We start from the raw sequence: 16,354 nt of genomic DNA on the forward strand, positions 1-16,354 counted from the left end.
AAGCAAATTTAGCCACCTCAAATTGGGTGCTTTATTTAAGACACCTCTCTTGGCTCTCTGTAATCCCAGAATGGTTTGGGTTGGATGGGACCATAAATATCATCTTGTGGCACCCCCTACCTTGGGCAGGGACACCCTCCAATATCCCAGACTGCTCCAACCTGGCCTTGGACACTTCCAGGGATCCAGGGGCAGCCACACCTTTTCTGGGAAACTGTTCCAGGGCCTCACCACCTTCACAGTGAAAAATATGGTATTATTATTATTATTATTATTGATGTTATTGCTATTATTAAATTTAATGTCATTAGACACTTCCAAATAACAACTGATCTTGTCTAGAGAAGGTATTGGTATTTCTGCACCAAGAGTGTCTTTCACTTCAGTGATCTTTCATTATTGACTCCAGGGGAAATCTGGATGACGAGTTTCAACCAGATCTGAAACTTTTACATGGTTTTATTTAGCTGAAATACATTCTCTGGTGAAGTTAGGGCTATAAAATCTATTTAAGTACATGTGACAGATTTTAATATAATTAGTTACAAGCCAATAAATATTTGCTTCAAATTTTCAGGTTATAAAAGCCATTTCAACATCTGTGACAGGAAAATATTTTAAAATATTCAGTTACAGGCAAAAGTAGATTGGTATTACTCTGTGAACTCCATGCATTAACATGGTCACAAGTCAATATGACACCAATATGAGTGAAAAAAGGGTCATAATTATGGTTCTTTATTTACCTCATGGTTATTGTGCCTGTTGCATTTATGCTCTCAGAGTGTTTCTAAATAACCATAATGGATAGAAATGGCCTAGAATTTCCCCTTCTGAATGAATACAGAGTTTCTCTCCTGATGAGGATACAGGGTCTACAAACAAACAAACAATGTTTGCAATGCAGACTGAATAGAAAATGCAGTTTCACTTCGAGATAAGCCCAAGTAAGCCATGGGGACCTTTTTTCCCCACATCCTGATCCAGGTTCAGTAAGCCCCCAGCACCAAACCTCGTGAAATTCAATGAGGCCAAATGCAAGGTGCTGCACCTGGGTCAGGAAAACCCCTGGTATCAACCCAGAGAATGGATTGAGAGCAGCCCTGCCAAGGAGGACCTGGGGGTGGTGCTCCATGAAAAGTTAGGCAGGACACAGCAATGGCTGGTCACTTCTTGCACTTGCAGCCCAAAAAGCCAACTGTGACCTGGGCTGCATCAAAACCAGCCTGGGCAGTGGGTCAGGGGAGGGGATTCTCTCTCTCTCTGCTTTGCTCTTGTGATATTTCACCTGGAGTGCTGCATCCAGCTCTGGGGGCACCAACACAGAGAAGACAGGCACATGTTGGAGCCAGTCCATAGGAGAACACAAAGATGCTCCAAGGGCTGGAGCCCCTCTGCTCTGGAGCCAGGCTGGGAGAGCTGGGGGTGTTCACCTGGAGAAGAGAAGGCTCTGGAAGATCTCTGAGCCCCTTCCAGTGCCTAAAGGGGGCTTCCAAGAAAGCCAGAAAGGGATTTTTTTTACAAGGGTATTTAGTGACAGGTCAGGGGACAATGGCTTCAAACTGACAGAGTTTATATTTGGGTTAAATATGAGGAAGAAATTCTTCCCTGTGAGGCCCTGGCACAGGGTGCCCAGAGAAGCTGTGGCTGCCCCATCCCTGAAAGTGTCCAAGGCCAGGTTGGACGGGGCTTGGAGCAATCTGGGATAGTGGAAGGTGTTCCTGTCCATAGCAGAGGCTGAAATGAGATGAGCTTCAAGGTTCCATCCAACTCAAACCATTCTGTTCCCATGAATGTGTGACAGTGATTTAGAGGATATCAAAAAGAAAGCTTTTGTTTGCATCCATAGTTCATTTCTGGGGCATTAAATCACAGAAAGATTTAATCCCTGGCCAAAAAGCAGTGACAGGAAGACTGTGGCAAGGCAAAGATCTGAACCCAGAATGCCCCAGGGCCCTCACCACAAGCCTTTTTTTTCTGAGGGTACGTTCATCTCCATTTTTTCAGTGTAATTGAGTGCAGGAAGTATTCACAGTCACTGTTGCTGTTTTTAAGCACGTTCTGTTAGAGAATAATCTGAACCAGCCTCTTAGAAACAAGAAAATACTTTTCTGATGTACAGAAGATAACATGAGCAGCAAAGGAATTGATGTCATCCCTACCTGAGATGAAGGAGGCTGCAGTGATGCTTTTCTGAGGCTCTTTCTTGTCTTAGGAGTTTTTCACTGTAGAATGGCCCTGGGAAGGCAAGCAGAGGGATAACTCAATATTAGCAAAACAAACTGAGCACTGTGTAAACATGGGGGAAAGAGCTGGAAGTTTTTCTCTGTGAATGCAGGGAATATCTACTAAATATGTAACTTACTCCCAGTTCTGTTTCCTGTCAAGTATCAAGAGCAATGAGAAGAGGACCTGGCTGCAAGTCAATAACACTTGTGGGATTAATTTTTTGCAAGTTTAATGATCTCTTATATCCTTGCAAAGGGCATTTCACTCAACTGCAAAGGAGTGAAGTGCAAAGAAGTAAAACATAAAGCACTTTACAAGGTGTGGAAAATGCTCTCTGAAAGCAGCGTGTTGCTGCAGTTCAGTTAACCATGAAAACTCAAGCAATTAAAATGCTAGTGACTAAGAAATAATAATTTTGAGAAAGTTTTTCTTCTTTCCCTCACAGTCCTACTCTGTGCCATATTTACAGCCATCTTGAGCTGACAGTTTTGTACAGGGGGAATTAATCTCTACTTGGCCTAAAGTGTCAAAAGACCTCAGAAAGAAAGTCAGGACAGAACAGCTGTGACTTCTCTCACTCATATGATTATAATCTGAAGGCTGGAAAAGGAACCTAAACATGATTTGATGAAGAAAATGGCAGAGGGTCTTGACATGAGACTTCTGGTACTCTCCCTGCTACTGGGGATCCTTAAATTCTAAGCAACGTCTTTCACTGGAAATTAAAATCCAGGGAAGTTGCCTCAGCAGTAGATTGCTGTGATAGTTGTCAGTCAGGCAGCTCTGCTCAATGCTGTCCTCAGCAGGGTCATTGTCAAAGAGCTGGTGATGCCACCACTGTTCATTGCAGAGCAGAAGCTTTGTCTTCCCCATTCTACCTAATAAGAGATTTGATATCATCAAGCCTCTGTTGTGCCCTTGTTTCCCAATCTTTTTTCTTTCTCCATTAAACTCTGTGTTCCAGATTGAACAAGGAAACCTGCTCTTTCCCATCCAAGAGAAGCATCTTCATGAATTTCCACTCTTATCTGCCTCTATTTTTTTTACAGGATTTGGTCTCAGCTATTTTTCTTTTCTCTAAATAATAAGTTGTAATCCTGGCATTTTTGAATTCCCAGCATGGGTCTATTTAGAAATTAGTAAGAGTAATTCTAATATGAAAGAAAATTGGCCTTTTTAAACTATTGTTGTGTCACAATGGTGCTGAGAGGCACAAACCAACAACGGCACTGCTTTGTTACCAAGCACTGGGCAGAAATAGCTGGAGATCAGTCAGACCTTGGGAAATGTACAATTGCAGAGGGTCAGTCAGAGGCAGCAAGAGGAAGGAAGTGACTTGAGGAGTGTCACACAGAAGGCAGCAGCAGAGCCAGGGCAGTGACACTGAGTTCATCCGTAGTGCCATAGGATTGCACCCTTGAACATCCCCACTGTCTGTGTGGGATACACAGCCATGCCTGCTCTGGGATCACATCCCTGGGCTGCTCTATGCCTGCCTTGGCAGAGAAACTGGAACAGGGAATAGAGCTGGGTGCACCCAAACAGCGTTCAGAGAGCCCATGGTGTCAACACAACTGGGTTACACTATTTGGGTAAAGATTATCAGTATATAATCAGCTCTGTCCCCAAAGGTTGTATAAATACCCCAATCTTGTCTTCCACTCTGGTAACCTCTGACTACCTTTAAATAAATGTAAAAATTTTCCTTCAAAACAAATCCCCTTTCTCCTCTTCAGTGAAGCAAGGAACAACAACACCAGCTGCAATCAGTGAACTCTTTTAGAGGCAGCACTGGGAGGATTTCAGTGTCCTCATGTCAGTGTCCAGGAGAGCCCTGCAGTGTTTGCTGTCCCATGTGACCCTGCATCCCAAACATCCCACCACAGCCTGCTTTGTCCTGTCTCCATTCTGCCAGATCCTAGTCCTGCTATCCAAGTTAAGGAACAAAGAGAAGCACCAGTTTCACCTGTGCTGCTGAAGTGGTTCTCAGCATGGTTCTGGATTTCCTAGCAAAAAGGAGAGGGTTGAGTTTTGTTATTCAAAAGAGGAAGGGGTGAGCCCAAATCAGCACTAGGTCAAACGAAAAAAATGTGAAGGAGCAGAGCTGGGGTTAGTCCTAAAGCTGGGCAGACTCTGCAGAGCTGGCCTTGCTGCTCCTAGTGCTGCTGGAAGAATCTGGGCAGGTTTGGTCCCAACCCCACACACTGTGGTCCCTTGTCTCCCAGCCATGTTTGCTGTTTTGCTGCTTCCAGAACACTTCTGATCTTAGGATCACAGATAATCACATCCTTGTTGCCATCATGCTACAGTAACACAAAACTGGAGAATCTTAAATGATCCAATCTGTTGAATCTGGCTTTTTAGAGGGTAGAGTGTGCTCCATTCTACAAATTGTGGGGGTTTTCCCCATTGTTTGAATGACACAAGGGAATCATGAATAAATGGAGTGCAGGACCAAATTGCAAAGGAAAAGTCAGTGGAGCTTGCTACCAAAACCTACATGTCAATAAATGGTTGGAAAAAAACTGTAAGAAAGTGTCCCTGTGTGATTACTTGTCCAATATCCAGCATAACAGAGCATGGTTTTGTCTTTGAGCCCTTTAAAATGGAGAGTTATTGCTGTTCATACCAGTGTTAAACTGAGGTCTGGGAACATGGTCATCATATTAAATATGAGCAGGTTGGCAATGTCAAATTCCATACCATCGGCAATACATTTTATTCTTCTCTTTTCTGGACACAATAGTAGCTTTCATTTTATTTTAGCACCTATGGTGCCATTTCCTTTCCACTCTTAACGTATTAGTGTCTGTCTTCTCACACCCCTGAAACAGCTGTAGTATTCTTCATACTTTAATGTTGAATTAACCTCCAATCTCTCCTTTCTCACCTCCTGCTGTGTTTCTGCTTTGCCTTGTTTACTCAGATTAGAACCTTTCATTGCAAATTTGAGATGCTGGGGAGGAAAAAAAATTGTCCCTGAGAGGGAAGCCTATTGCCTGGTTGAAAAGAGCTGGTTTGTCACGTCAGGGACGTCTTTACTCCATGTGTGACTTTCCTCACTGCATACCTGGTATTTTTTTCACCAGTGCAGCGTGAATATCATGGTTACAACAAATAATGACTTTGTTTAATTAATGTGAGCTTCTGGCTTCAGTTCCACAACCTTTTCCCAGCTCCATTGCTCTTCCCTGGACACACTCCAGCCCCTCAATGCCTTTTTTGTCCTGAAGGGGCCCAAAATTGAGCACAGCAATTGAGGTGTGGCCTCAGCAGGGCCCAGCACAGGGGGCAGTCACTGCCCTGGCCCTGTGCCACACCATGGCTGCTACAGCCCAGGTGCCTTTGGTCTTCTTACCCACCTGGGCACACCTGGCTCATGCTCAGCTGCTGTCCCCAGTGCCCCCAGGTCCTTTTCCAGCTTTCCAGACACTCTTTCCCCAGCCTGCAGCACTGCAGGTGTTGCTGTGACCCAAGTTACTCACTTGGACTGGGTTTACCAACACCCAAGTTTTATGTATTAAACTGGTTGTAGTGACAGAGCAAAATGTATCGATCAAAGGGGATTCTTCAGTTCCTGCCAAGGGAAGTTAGGGAGTTTAGTGTCCCTAGACTGAATTTAGACTTTGTAAATAACCCCTCAGTCAATAACATGCAAGTCACTGCAGGCAACCAGGAGAAAACAATTTAAAAATTACTATGCTTGAGGTTGCAAATACCAGCTTAAACAAGATTTAGTTGTTGAAAACATACAACTTCATCAGGAGACTGAGAATTCCACTTAAATGCTGGTTCTGATTTTCATAAATAGAGGTGAAAGCTAGAGAAGCTCAGCTAAAGGTCTCAGCTCAAAGATGAGCTTCAGAATTAAAACTGCAAAAATAAATGAATGTTATAAAGGAAGAAAGTTGTAGGAAATCCTGGAGAATGCGATGAAGTTGTCTCCTCCAAGGAGTTTGGAAAAGGTGGCATTTTTTAATCAAACAGCCTGAGCTGTGCATCATGACAGATGTGTTTTGCAGCAAGGAGAGGGCACTCAAAAGGGCCTGTCCCCTCAAACTGTTTGCACACTCTCTGCTCACTTGAGATCTCAGAGTCTTTACAAAGAGAAGATCTGGACACAGCAGCCAGAGATAAACAGGAATAACAAAGTCATGTCCTCCTCTAAATGATACATGACTATACATACCTATTCTGATAAGGACCCAGATTCATAGCCCTCCCCAGATATCAGGAAATATCAGTGATTTTTGGTATACAGTACCAAACACAACCCAGTATTCATGTCCCAAACAGCTCCACACATTGAGACATTTTATCTCTCAAAATGAACCCCTACACAGTGGCAAACTGATAATTCAGAGCAATTCCCTTGTTCCTACAGATTCAGAATACTTTTTATGTTTTTCCCTGTGGAAAGTAAAAATAAACTCATAGGACATTCTCACTTGGAAGCATCAAGTAATTCCTCAACTCATACCCTGTTTTATACCAGCAATGGGAACTATTTTAATATGTATGTCCATATTTACATAAAGGATATATAATAGTTTCATGGTGAGTTCATTTTTTGCTTAAAGTTTCACATAACCTTTCAGAAATGAGTAGGTATCAACTTCATCCTTCATCTGCCTCATTTCATGACTGCTTTATTAAATCGAAAGTAAGCTTCACAAAACAATTCTAAAATATGATCCCCCCCAAATCTGGGTCTGTCAAGATGTATAACCTTAGGCTGTTGTGAACAGATCATATGGCTCGATCTGATGTGCAGGAAGATGGTGATGAGCACAACTTGCTATTGTTAAAGTACACATGAATAATGCACTGGGTTTGGGACCCGTCAGCTCTTCTGGTTTTAATCATTCATTTTCTTTTCTTCCATTTCGTAACTGGGCTGTTGATGTAATCCCACCCCATGTGAATGCTAAGCTGAGGGTTTCACAATAAATGAAATGCCATCTAAACCAGCGTGAAAGAGCCACACAGTGCAATCTAAGGTGCCCACAAGAGCTGGCAGAGGACTGGGCTCCTGATGTAGCCAGTGGAGCCTCCAGTAATTAAATAATAATTAGCAATTAAATTATCAGCAGAATGTTTTAATCTTGCCCTTGGTCTCCTTGCTTGCCTGAAGAAAGGCAGTGTTTTATTTCAGTAGAGAGAAGATGGACCATGCAACAAGTGGGAAAGCAGGAGATCTGGCTGGGACTGGGTGACATCAGGCTCCTTGAACTGAGCCCTCTGTCGTGGCTTCACCAAGAAAAACCAAAAAGAAACATTAGGTGAGATGACTGCATAGTACAGGCCAGGAATTTTATCAAGAAAGGGTTTTATCAGAATTAAAAACTCTATTTGAGAATTTTAAAACAGTCAATCCTCATCCAATGGCTTCACCTTGACAATCTAAATGTTGACACTCAAGATAAGAGCAAAACCCAAGGCCAACATCTGTGCCAGGGAACAAAACACTTTGTTTTCAAAGCTGATGATGTTACTGCTTGTGGGGAACAATCCTGGGCTTGTTTTAGCCAACTTGTGCCTGGGAAGGACAGGACAGTGCCTGGACAGTGCCAGCTGGCCCAGCCCAAATCAGTGCCAGGAGCTGTTCTGTGAATTTAGCAAGGTGAGCAGTCAGATTCCAGCCTCTTTGTGGTGATCTGGCATTGTTTAATTTACCAATACAAAGGATTTGTGTACTGGATGAAGTGACAGAATGTGGCAATTTTCTGCTTTCTGCCACAGGATTTGTGTCTTTTGCTACACTAGCAGGCATTTCTGCTTGTTGTGGTTCTGCCCAGGTGCTATGGAATCACCTCCAGGTCCTGGCCATGCCCCTCCTGGCCACTGTAAAATTAACCCTGTCCTGGTCAGAACCAGGACACTCCCTCAAAATGCTATCAAATGGTAACCTCTCTTCCTTGCACAGACTGCACTGAATTGACCAAGCTGCTTGAAACTCTCCATACTGGGCATGTTTTTGAGACATCACCTCTTCCCTTTCTTATTCTGTTCTGATAGAAGAAGAATTTCCTCCTTTGATTAACACTATATATCCTGCTTTCCTGTGTTAAATTGAGTCTTGCTTGTACACCCATGGCTCGAGAGCATTGCAACAACCACCCACATTCTTACAGTTGAATCTCCTCTGCTGAGGATGTTCAGTGAAGGACACCTGCACTGAGCAGCTCATGATTTCACGAGCAGCTGCTGGATTTCATGAGTTGGGTGCTGTCTTTGTTCCTGAACTGTGTGAGACTTAGAGCAAAAAGACACTGGAACAACTCTTGTGGAGTCTCCATACTTGGAGATCTACAAAACCCTGCTGAAATGAAAGGCTTCCCCAGATTCCTAAGTTTAGGCTGTTACTGCTATACTTGAGCACCTAAATTCCACCTAAATCACACCTGAGATGCCTCCATGCTCTTGTGAATTTTAAAATCCTTTATCACAGAATCACAGAATGGTTTGGGCTGGAAGGGACCTTAAAGACCATCTTGTTCCAGCCCCCTGCCACGGGCAGAGATGCCACCCACTAAACCAGGCTGCTCATTATGGTGGTCTTAGGCTCAGATATTATAAGGAGAAGGAAAACACAGAGGTGAGGTGTGGCTGCTGGCCAAGTCAGAACTCTGGAGTGTCACAGAGTGACCTCAGAGGTTGCTTCTCTTCTGGTACACTACACTGGACAGAGCATCCTCTAGTTCTGCACTGGAGCAGCTCACACAGTCCTGTCTCCAGCAGACTTTGAGTCTGCTGAGCCCCTGCAGCAAACACCTTTCCTCTAACACTTCCACTCAGAGACTCCTGCCCCAACCTCCTGTCTCCCACACTCAGCCATAAAGCTGGAAAGCAAAACTCCCAACCTTCATTCCCTTGCCTGCCCCCTCAGCCTGGCTTTATTTCCCAGGGCTGCTGGTGGTTGAAGAACAATTGGTTTTTGCTCATCTGAGGGGATTTGCATTGTGAATCTTCTCGACAAGCCAAGGAGCAAAAGGGTGGGAGAGGAGGGGTGGGAGGAGAGATGCTCTGCCAGCCAGGCAGGCGGGATCGCGCTGGCAGCAGCTCTGCCTGGCTCTCACTCTGCCTCCCGGGGGAAAACCCTTCCTTTCACTCCAGGCTTCTGCCCTGCCACACCACAGGCAGCACAAGGAGGCAGCAGAAGGGTCCCTGCACTGCCAGCACCCAGCACCAGCCCTGACCTGCAGCAGGCAAACCATGAGGACGAGCTCTTTGCTCCTGCAGCGCCTTCACCTTTGATTGAAAACCTTCAGGCATCTCCCCAAGGGACCATGGAGGAGCAGTACATTTCCAAACTTCACCCAGTAGTGGATTATGGAGCTGGGGTCTTTCTTCTCATCATAGGTGAGTTCACAGCCTGCTGGTTTGCTTGGAGCCAGGGAACAGGATCCAGGGATTCCCTGTCTGTGCTGTGGTCAGGCAGCAGAACCTGGAGGGAAATGGCAGCAAATATTTCCCCACAGCTTCCCCTGCTTAGTGCCCTGGAGTTGGTTGGCAGCCAGGATTATTCTCCACTCTTGGATTTGGAATCTTGTTTTGGTGCTGAAGAATGGCCAGCACAAATTTGCCTCTGTGGCATCACCAGTATTTGAAATAAGTTGTCTGTCACTTTCTGTGGCATCTGAGCCCTGAGAACTGAGCCAGGGCAGCTCAATCCATGGGACTGGTCAGGGGGAAGCAGCTGTGGGCTGGCCCTGGGTGGGAGAGGTGTCATTCTGCTCTGTCTGGGCAGGATGCACTGCTACAGAACAGCAAAGGGTTTCCAAATAGCAGTTCTGGGGTTTGCAGCAGCCTGTTTGCCCTGCTGCAGGCAGATTGAAAATTAAATAAAAGTGGGGATAGCTACCAGCCCATTGCTTAAGTGTGTTCTTGTCTGCTTCTTGCATGTACACAGGCATTTGTTTTCTACCCTCGTGGATTTGGAGAGGAGTGGAACTTGTTTAGGCATACTTTCCACCTGAATTTTTCCTAAGAGTCCTTCCTTCAACTCTCTTACAAACTCAGTTTGACATAAGAAAGACAAGCCTATATTTTCATGTGCTTTAATACTGAGGCTCTGGGCAGAAGTGCTGGACTTTAGCACTTCTTATTTCCTATTGCTTTGCACAGCAGAGCACAACTCAGGGTGAGAAAATCCCTGTTGACAAAAAACGAAGGGCTTTTTCAAGTCAGGATGTCAGCTCCCATCTCTCAGAAATGCAGATACATAGATGCAGTTAAGGCACAATGGGAAGGGGCAGCAAAAAAGGGCTGGGGGCTGGAGCTCCCCATGTTTGTGTCCCACCATGCTGCAGTCTCACACCTCTCCTAAAGGACTCTGAGGCACTGAAACTCCAGGCACAGCTTCCAGCAGGGATCCAGAGCCCTGTGTGGCAGCCAGGTTCACTGCATCCTGCAGGGACTCTCAGAAATAAAGCAGCGAGCTGAACTGGAATCAGGTGTTGTATTTATCCATAGCTTTGCCACTCACTGGGGCTGCAGGTTTGTGCCTTGAAATGATGTTTTTTATTAGGAACAAGGCCTGGGCATGGGTGGCAGCATTCACCACCAGCTGTTTGGTCACTGTCCACAGTTATGGTTCTGTCCTGTGCCAGCCAGGCTGTGGGATGGAGGGGAAGAGCTTCTGTCAAGGGGAAGGAGGGACTGGGAGTCACCTCTGATGACAAAGCTGCTTCCTGCATCTTGTGTAAGGGCTGGGCTCTTACCAAAGAAAGTGAATTGGGTTCATTTTTCCTCCTGAAGCCTGAGGATGTTCTGTTTTGGGAGCCTCACTGTGAGAAACAGAATGAGGGGCTGGAGTGACTCCAGGGGAGGGAATGGAGCTGGGGAAGGGTCTGGAGCACCAGGAGGGGCTGAGGGAGCTGGGAAAGGGGCTCAGCCTGGAGAAAAGGAGGCTCAGGGGGGGCCCTGTGGCTCTGCACAACTCCCTGACAGGAGGGGACAGCCAGGGGGGTCGGGCTCTGCTCCCAGATAAGAAGTAACAAGACAAGAAGAAATTGCCTCAAGTTGCACCAGGGCAAGCTTAGATTGAATTTTAGGAAACATTTCTTCATGGAAAGGACTGTGAAGCATTGGAACAGGCTGCCCAGGGCAGTGGTGGGAAGAATCCCTGGGAGGATTTAAAAGCTGAGTGGATGTGGCATTTGGGGACGTGCTTTAGAGGTGGCCTGGTCAGTGCTGGGGAGTGGTTGGACCCAATGATCTTAGAGGTGTTTTCCAGTCCAAAGGATTCAATGATTCCATGGTTCCATGTCCCAGCCTGTGGAGAGAGCTCTGCCCACGGAGCCTCAGGCTGCTCTGCCAGCCAAGGGCATCATCCCATGTGTGCAGACACAGAGATCTGAGAGCTCAGGGAGCCCTTCAAGGGCATCCAGAGGTGGCAAATGAAGGTGTGGGGTCAGAAAGGGAATGAAGGAGGGACACAGGGTCTCAGATTGGTGTCCCCATTTCAGTTTAGCCTTCCTCTTGACACCTCCGAGGATTTTGTACTTATGCCAATAGATTTATTCTACTTTATTGCATGGGCCTCTATTAACTCTTCTGTGGGCACTTTAAGTGGTACCTGTGAGCAAATGCAGCCTTCCTGCATTCACAGCCACAAGGGAACAGGACAGAACCTTTTCCTGTCTCCCTCTTTCACATCTGACTTTAGAGGACTCCTTCTCAGGAACACCTTTCATCAAAATATTGCTCCAGCACCATGTTCACTAGAAAGAAGAGAGAAAATGAGTTGTTTGGTGCATGTACTTCTGGCACTGCTGTCACCAGCACTTTGAAGCCCTGTGGCACAGCTAAATAATGTATGTCTGACAGCTCCTTTTGCAAAGCAAGCTCTGAGTCTGTTGCAGCCCCTGGCTAAACAACTCCCATGGTCCCACTGCTCTCAGAGCCACCAGAACAGTCATGCTAATTCTCAGGGACCAGCAAGGGCTCTGAGCTGCCCAGGCAGCACATGGCCACCACCCAGGCAGCTCAGAGCCCAGTGTTGGGGCTCCAGTTGGAGGTGGCTGGAGCACCTTCACTCTGGAGACAGGCTGGGAGAGCTGGGGGTTCTCTCTGGAAAAGGCTACAGGGAGACCTCATTTTGGCCTTCCAGCACTTAAAGGGAACTTATAAAAAAGACAGAAAGTGACTTTTCACATGGGCAGGCAGTGGCAGGACATTCCAAACCATGCCATGGGCAGGGACACTTCCCACTATCCCAGATTGCTCCAAGCCCTGTCCTACCCCGCCTTGGACACTTCCAGAGATGGAGAAGTCCCAGCTTCTCTGGGTACCCTGTGCCAGGGCCTCCCCATCCTCACAGGGAAGAACATCTAATATCTTATTTAAGCCTGCTCTCTTTCAGTTTAAAGCCATTCCCCGTTATCACTACATAATCTTATAAGACCCTCCTCAGCTCTGTTGTAGCCCCTCTCAGGCACTTCACATACTTCCAGTGGATTTCCCAGGTGTGTTAACCGTGTGATATTCCTGTCTGTGTTGGTCCTTCCCTTTCAGCCATCCTGACAATCCTTGGGAATTCAGCCGTCCTTGCCACAGCTGTGAGACGCTCGTCCCTGCTGAAGCCACCAGAGCTGCTCACAGTGAACCTGGCGGTGGCAGACACTGGCATGGCCCTCAGCATGTACCCCCTGGCCATTGCATCTGCCTGGAACCATGCCTGGCTGGGGGGAGACACCTCCTGTGTCTACTATGCCCTGATGGGTTTCCTCTTTGGGGTCTGCAGCATGATGACCCTGTGTGCCATGGCCGTGATTCGATTCCTCGTCACCAACTCATCCAAATCCAACAGTGAGTAAATCACCGATATTGTCACCTGGTGCTGCTGCGTTTGGGCTGGGCTGCTCTGGGAGGTGCTTTGTGGAATGCGGCGTGGGTTATCAGGTCAGTAACAGCAGAATAAACCTCAGCTTTTAGTGCAGTGTCAAATCCTGGTGTTCCCAACAGGACCTGATTAAATTCTGTATGAAACAGTGAGGTTTTTCACTTCTCAGTTTCTCCAAGTGAAGCTACCTGAAAATAGAAAGCACAAATGTTTTCCTTGACAAAACCGCCCTCCCTTCCTATTTGTATCCAAGCAGATACACTGGAACTTAAAAGGAAGGAATATTCTTCTGGCTTTCCTGGGCTGGGACCACTGCACATTCAAGGTGAAATTGATCTGGTAAAGCTCCCTGCCTTTTTAAGCTCCAGATGAGCACTGAGGGCTGTGTTCAGGTCTCATCCAATCCTCTGACAATGCTTCTCTAGAAGCCCCAAGGTTAGGGACCTGCAGCAGCAGCCCAGGTGTGTCTGGAGCCACCATCCTTCTGTCTAAGGAGAAGTTATGGCAAACCCCCTTGTGGCTGGGATAGGATCCATCCATGCTTGCTCTTCCTCTTTCTTGCAGGTAGCAAAATCACCAAGAGCACTGTCTGCATCCTGATTGCTTTTATCTGGCTCTACTCCTTGCTCTGGGCCATCCTGCCCTTGGTGGGCTGGGGCTACTACGGCCCTGAGCCCTTTGGCATCTCCTGTACCATAGCCTGGAGCAAATTCCACAACTCCTCCAATGGTTTCTCCTTCATCCTGAGCATGTTCCTCCTGTGCACGGTGCTGCCTGCGCTGACCATCGTTGCCTGTTACCTGGGGATTGCCTGGAAGGTTCATAAAGCGTACCAAGAGATCCAGAATATTGACAGGATCCCCAGTGCAGCCAAACTGGAGAAAAAGCTGACCCTGGTGAGTTATCCCTGTGATGGGAAGAGTGTGCAGTAATCAGGAGCTGGCAGAGAGCTGGCTCTGCTCATGCACAGCTCACAGAATCATGGGATTACAGACACCTATACAGAAATTCTGTGTGGAAACAGGATTTTAATAGATTAATATTAAGTACTAATATATTAATTTTTTTCCAAATATGGACTTCAGTTGTGCATTTCTTGTGGAAAAGCAGAATTGATCCAAGCTTTCTAGAGGCCAGTCATAGAATCACTGAATCATTAAGGTTGGAAAAGGTCTCTAAGATCATCAGGTCCAACCATTAATTCAGCACTGACAAGTCCACCACTTAACCATGCCCCTAAGTACCATAGCAACACATTTTTTTTAATATTGCTAATTACAGTGACTCCACCACTGCACTGGGCAGTCTGTCCCAATGACTGACAACCCCTCCCATGAAGAAATGCTTCCTAATATCCAACCTAAACACCCCCTGGTGCAACCTGAGGGCATTTCCTCTTGTCCTTTCAATTTTTACCTGGGAGCACAGCCTGATCCCCACCTGGCTTTAGCATCCAGGGGGTTGTAGGGAGTGATAAGGTCCTCCTGAGTCTCCTTTCCTCCAGGCTGAGCTCCCCCAGTGTAGGAGCATCGGGGGTAGGACAGTCGGGATGGATGGAGAGGAGAGATCTCTGAAGCCAGGTTGTGGAACTGGGGTTTATTGCAAAGGGCCTGGGTGCAGGGCCCTGCTGGGAGCTGCCAGCCACAGCTCAGAGCAGGCCTGAGAGAAGAGAGGGGGAGAGAGGATGAGAGGGTAAGAGCGAAAAAGGGTAAGAGAGCCAAAGGGTAAGAGAGCAAAAGCGTAAGAGAGTGAGGTTCTCGTTACAATACGTCTTCTTCTGTGCTGAATATTCTAATTCTCACTAACCAATCTAGTACAAGATACAAATCCTATAGCATTTACATCAGCCTATAAGAATCATTACATTACCATACTGTGTTACATTTTAAAACCTAAAAACTTCTCTTTGAACCCTTCTGCCAAGCTGGCAGGGTCTGCTCTGACCCTTGGACCTGCCTGCAAGCAGAGGGTGTTGTTTCATCAAAAGGGGATCACCTTCAGCTGGCCACACCATTGTTTTCCAGTTGTTCAGTAACTGAGGTATCTCAAAGCTTGCTTTCATTTCAATCTCACTTATAGTTTCTATATTCTCAAAATCCTTTGCCAGGAATCATATTTATAAGGCTTTCCTGTTTCATCTTCCCCAACATCCCAGCTGCTCCTCATCAGACCTGTGCTCCAGACCCTTTCCCAGCTCAGTTCCCTTCTCTGGACACGCTCCAGCCCCTCCAGGTGTCTCTTGTCACGAGGGCCCAGCAAGCCCAGCTTTCGGTGTTGCAGTTCAGGTGTGTCCCACACACACCTCGTGTGCCAGGGCATCCAGCCCTGTCTGTCCAGCTGCAAACAGCTCTGTTCCCTTGCAGATGGCTGTGCTGATCTCAGTGGGATTCCTGAGCTCCTGGACTCCCTATGCAGCCACCAGCTTCTGGTCCATCTTTAACTCCAGCGACTCCCTGCAGCCTGTGGTGACGCTGCTGCCCTGCCTGTTTGCCAAGTCCTCCACGGCCTACAACCCTTTCATCTACTACATCTTCAGCAAGACCTTCCGCTGCGAGGTGAGGAAGCTGCAGTGCTGCTGTGCCTGGAGGGTTCCCTACTTCAGCTCTGACAACTCCATGGAGAATCCCGTGTCCACCATGTGGAGCGGGAGGGACAACGTCCGTCTGTCTGCGGCGCCGAGGGTACAGAACCTGGGAGCTGCGGCTCCCTGAAGAGCAGCCGTGGGGTCAGCCTGGCCTCACTCCCAGGGATGCAGCCAATGAGGTTGTCACTGCCTATCTCATGTCAATACAGAGGTTTAAGTACATATTTTTAATCTCAAATATTGTCTGTAAGCCTCACGGAAAAAAAAAAAATTAAAAATCTATTTTTTCCCCAAGAAATTCCATTTTAGGGGAAATAGATTTATGTACCAAACATAAAATCATGTAAATTAAACTTATTTTCAGGTAAAAAGAGAATTATTATTTTTGCTGATTTTTTTTCCTATACTTTTGATTTTATTTAATGCAGTCTATCTGCCAACTGTTGGCCTACCAGTAAAACAGCCATCAGAGAAAACCATAGGTTGCACACAGTGTTACCAAATAAACACAGCTGAGTGTGTAGTTTTCCAGCGAAAATCATATGGGGAGCAAGAAATGTTCACTTCCAGGAAAAGGTGAGAATGTGGCTGCTCCCAAAATGATATAGAGATCTGGGGTTCCTTGCTCTCCCAGAGGTGCAGCTCCAACTCCTCCAAGCACAAGTCCAAGGAGCTGAGCAGCCTTGGCTGGATGA

At 46.6% G+C, this 16,354-nt stretch overlaps 1 protein-coding gene across 1 annotated transcript; it reads left to right on the top strand.

Annotated features, from left to right (window-relative positions):
* The first annotated feature begins 9,518 nt into the window (after positions 1-9,518).
* On the top strand, positions 9,519-15,786 carry LOC136554308 (opsin-5-like). The gene is made up of 4 exons (XM_066546156.1): positions 9,519-9,591; positions 12,748-13,041; positions 13,640-13,971; positions 15,439-15,786. Exons 1-4 carry the CDS (start codon positions 9,519-9,521, stop codon positions 15,784-15,786), a joined length of 1,047 nt encoding a protein of 348 aa, XP_066402253.1.
* The last annotated feature ends 568 nt before the right edge of the window (positions 15,787-16,354 follow it).

This window comes from Molothrus aeneus, chromosome 3, assembly GCF_037042795.1.
Source record: "Molothrus aeneus isolate 106 chromosome 3, BPBGC_Maene_1.0, whole genome shotgun sequence".
NCBI lineage: Eukaryota > Metazoa > Chordata > Aves > Passeriformes > Icteridae > Molothrus > Molothrus aeneus.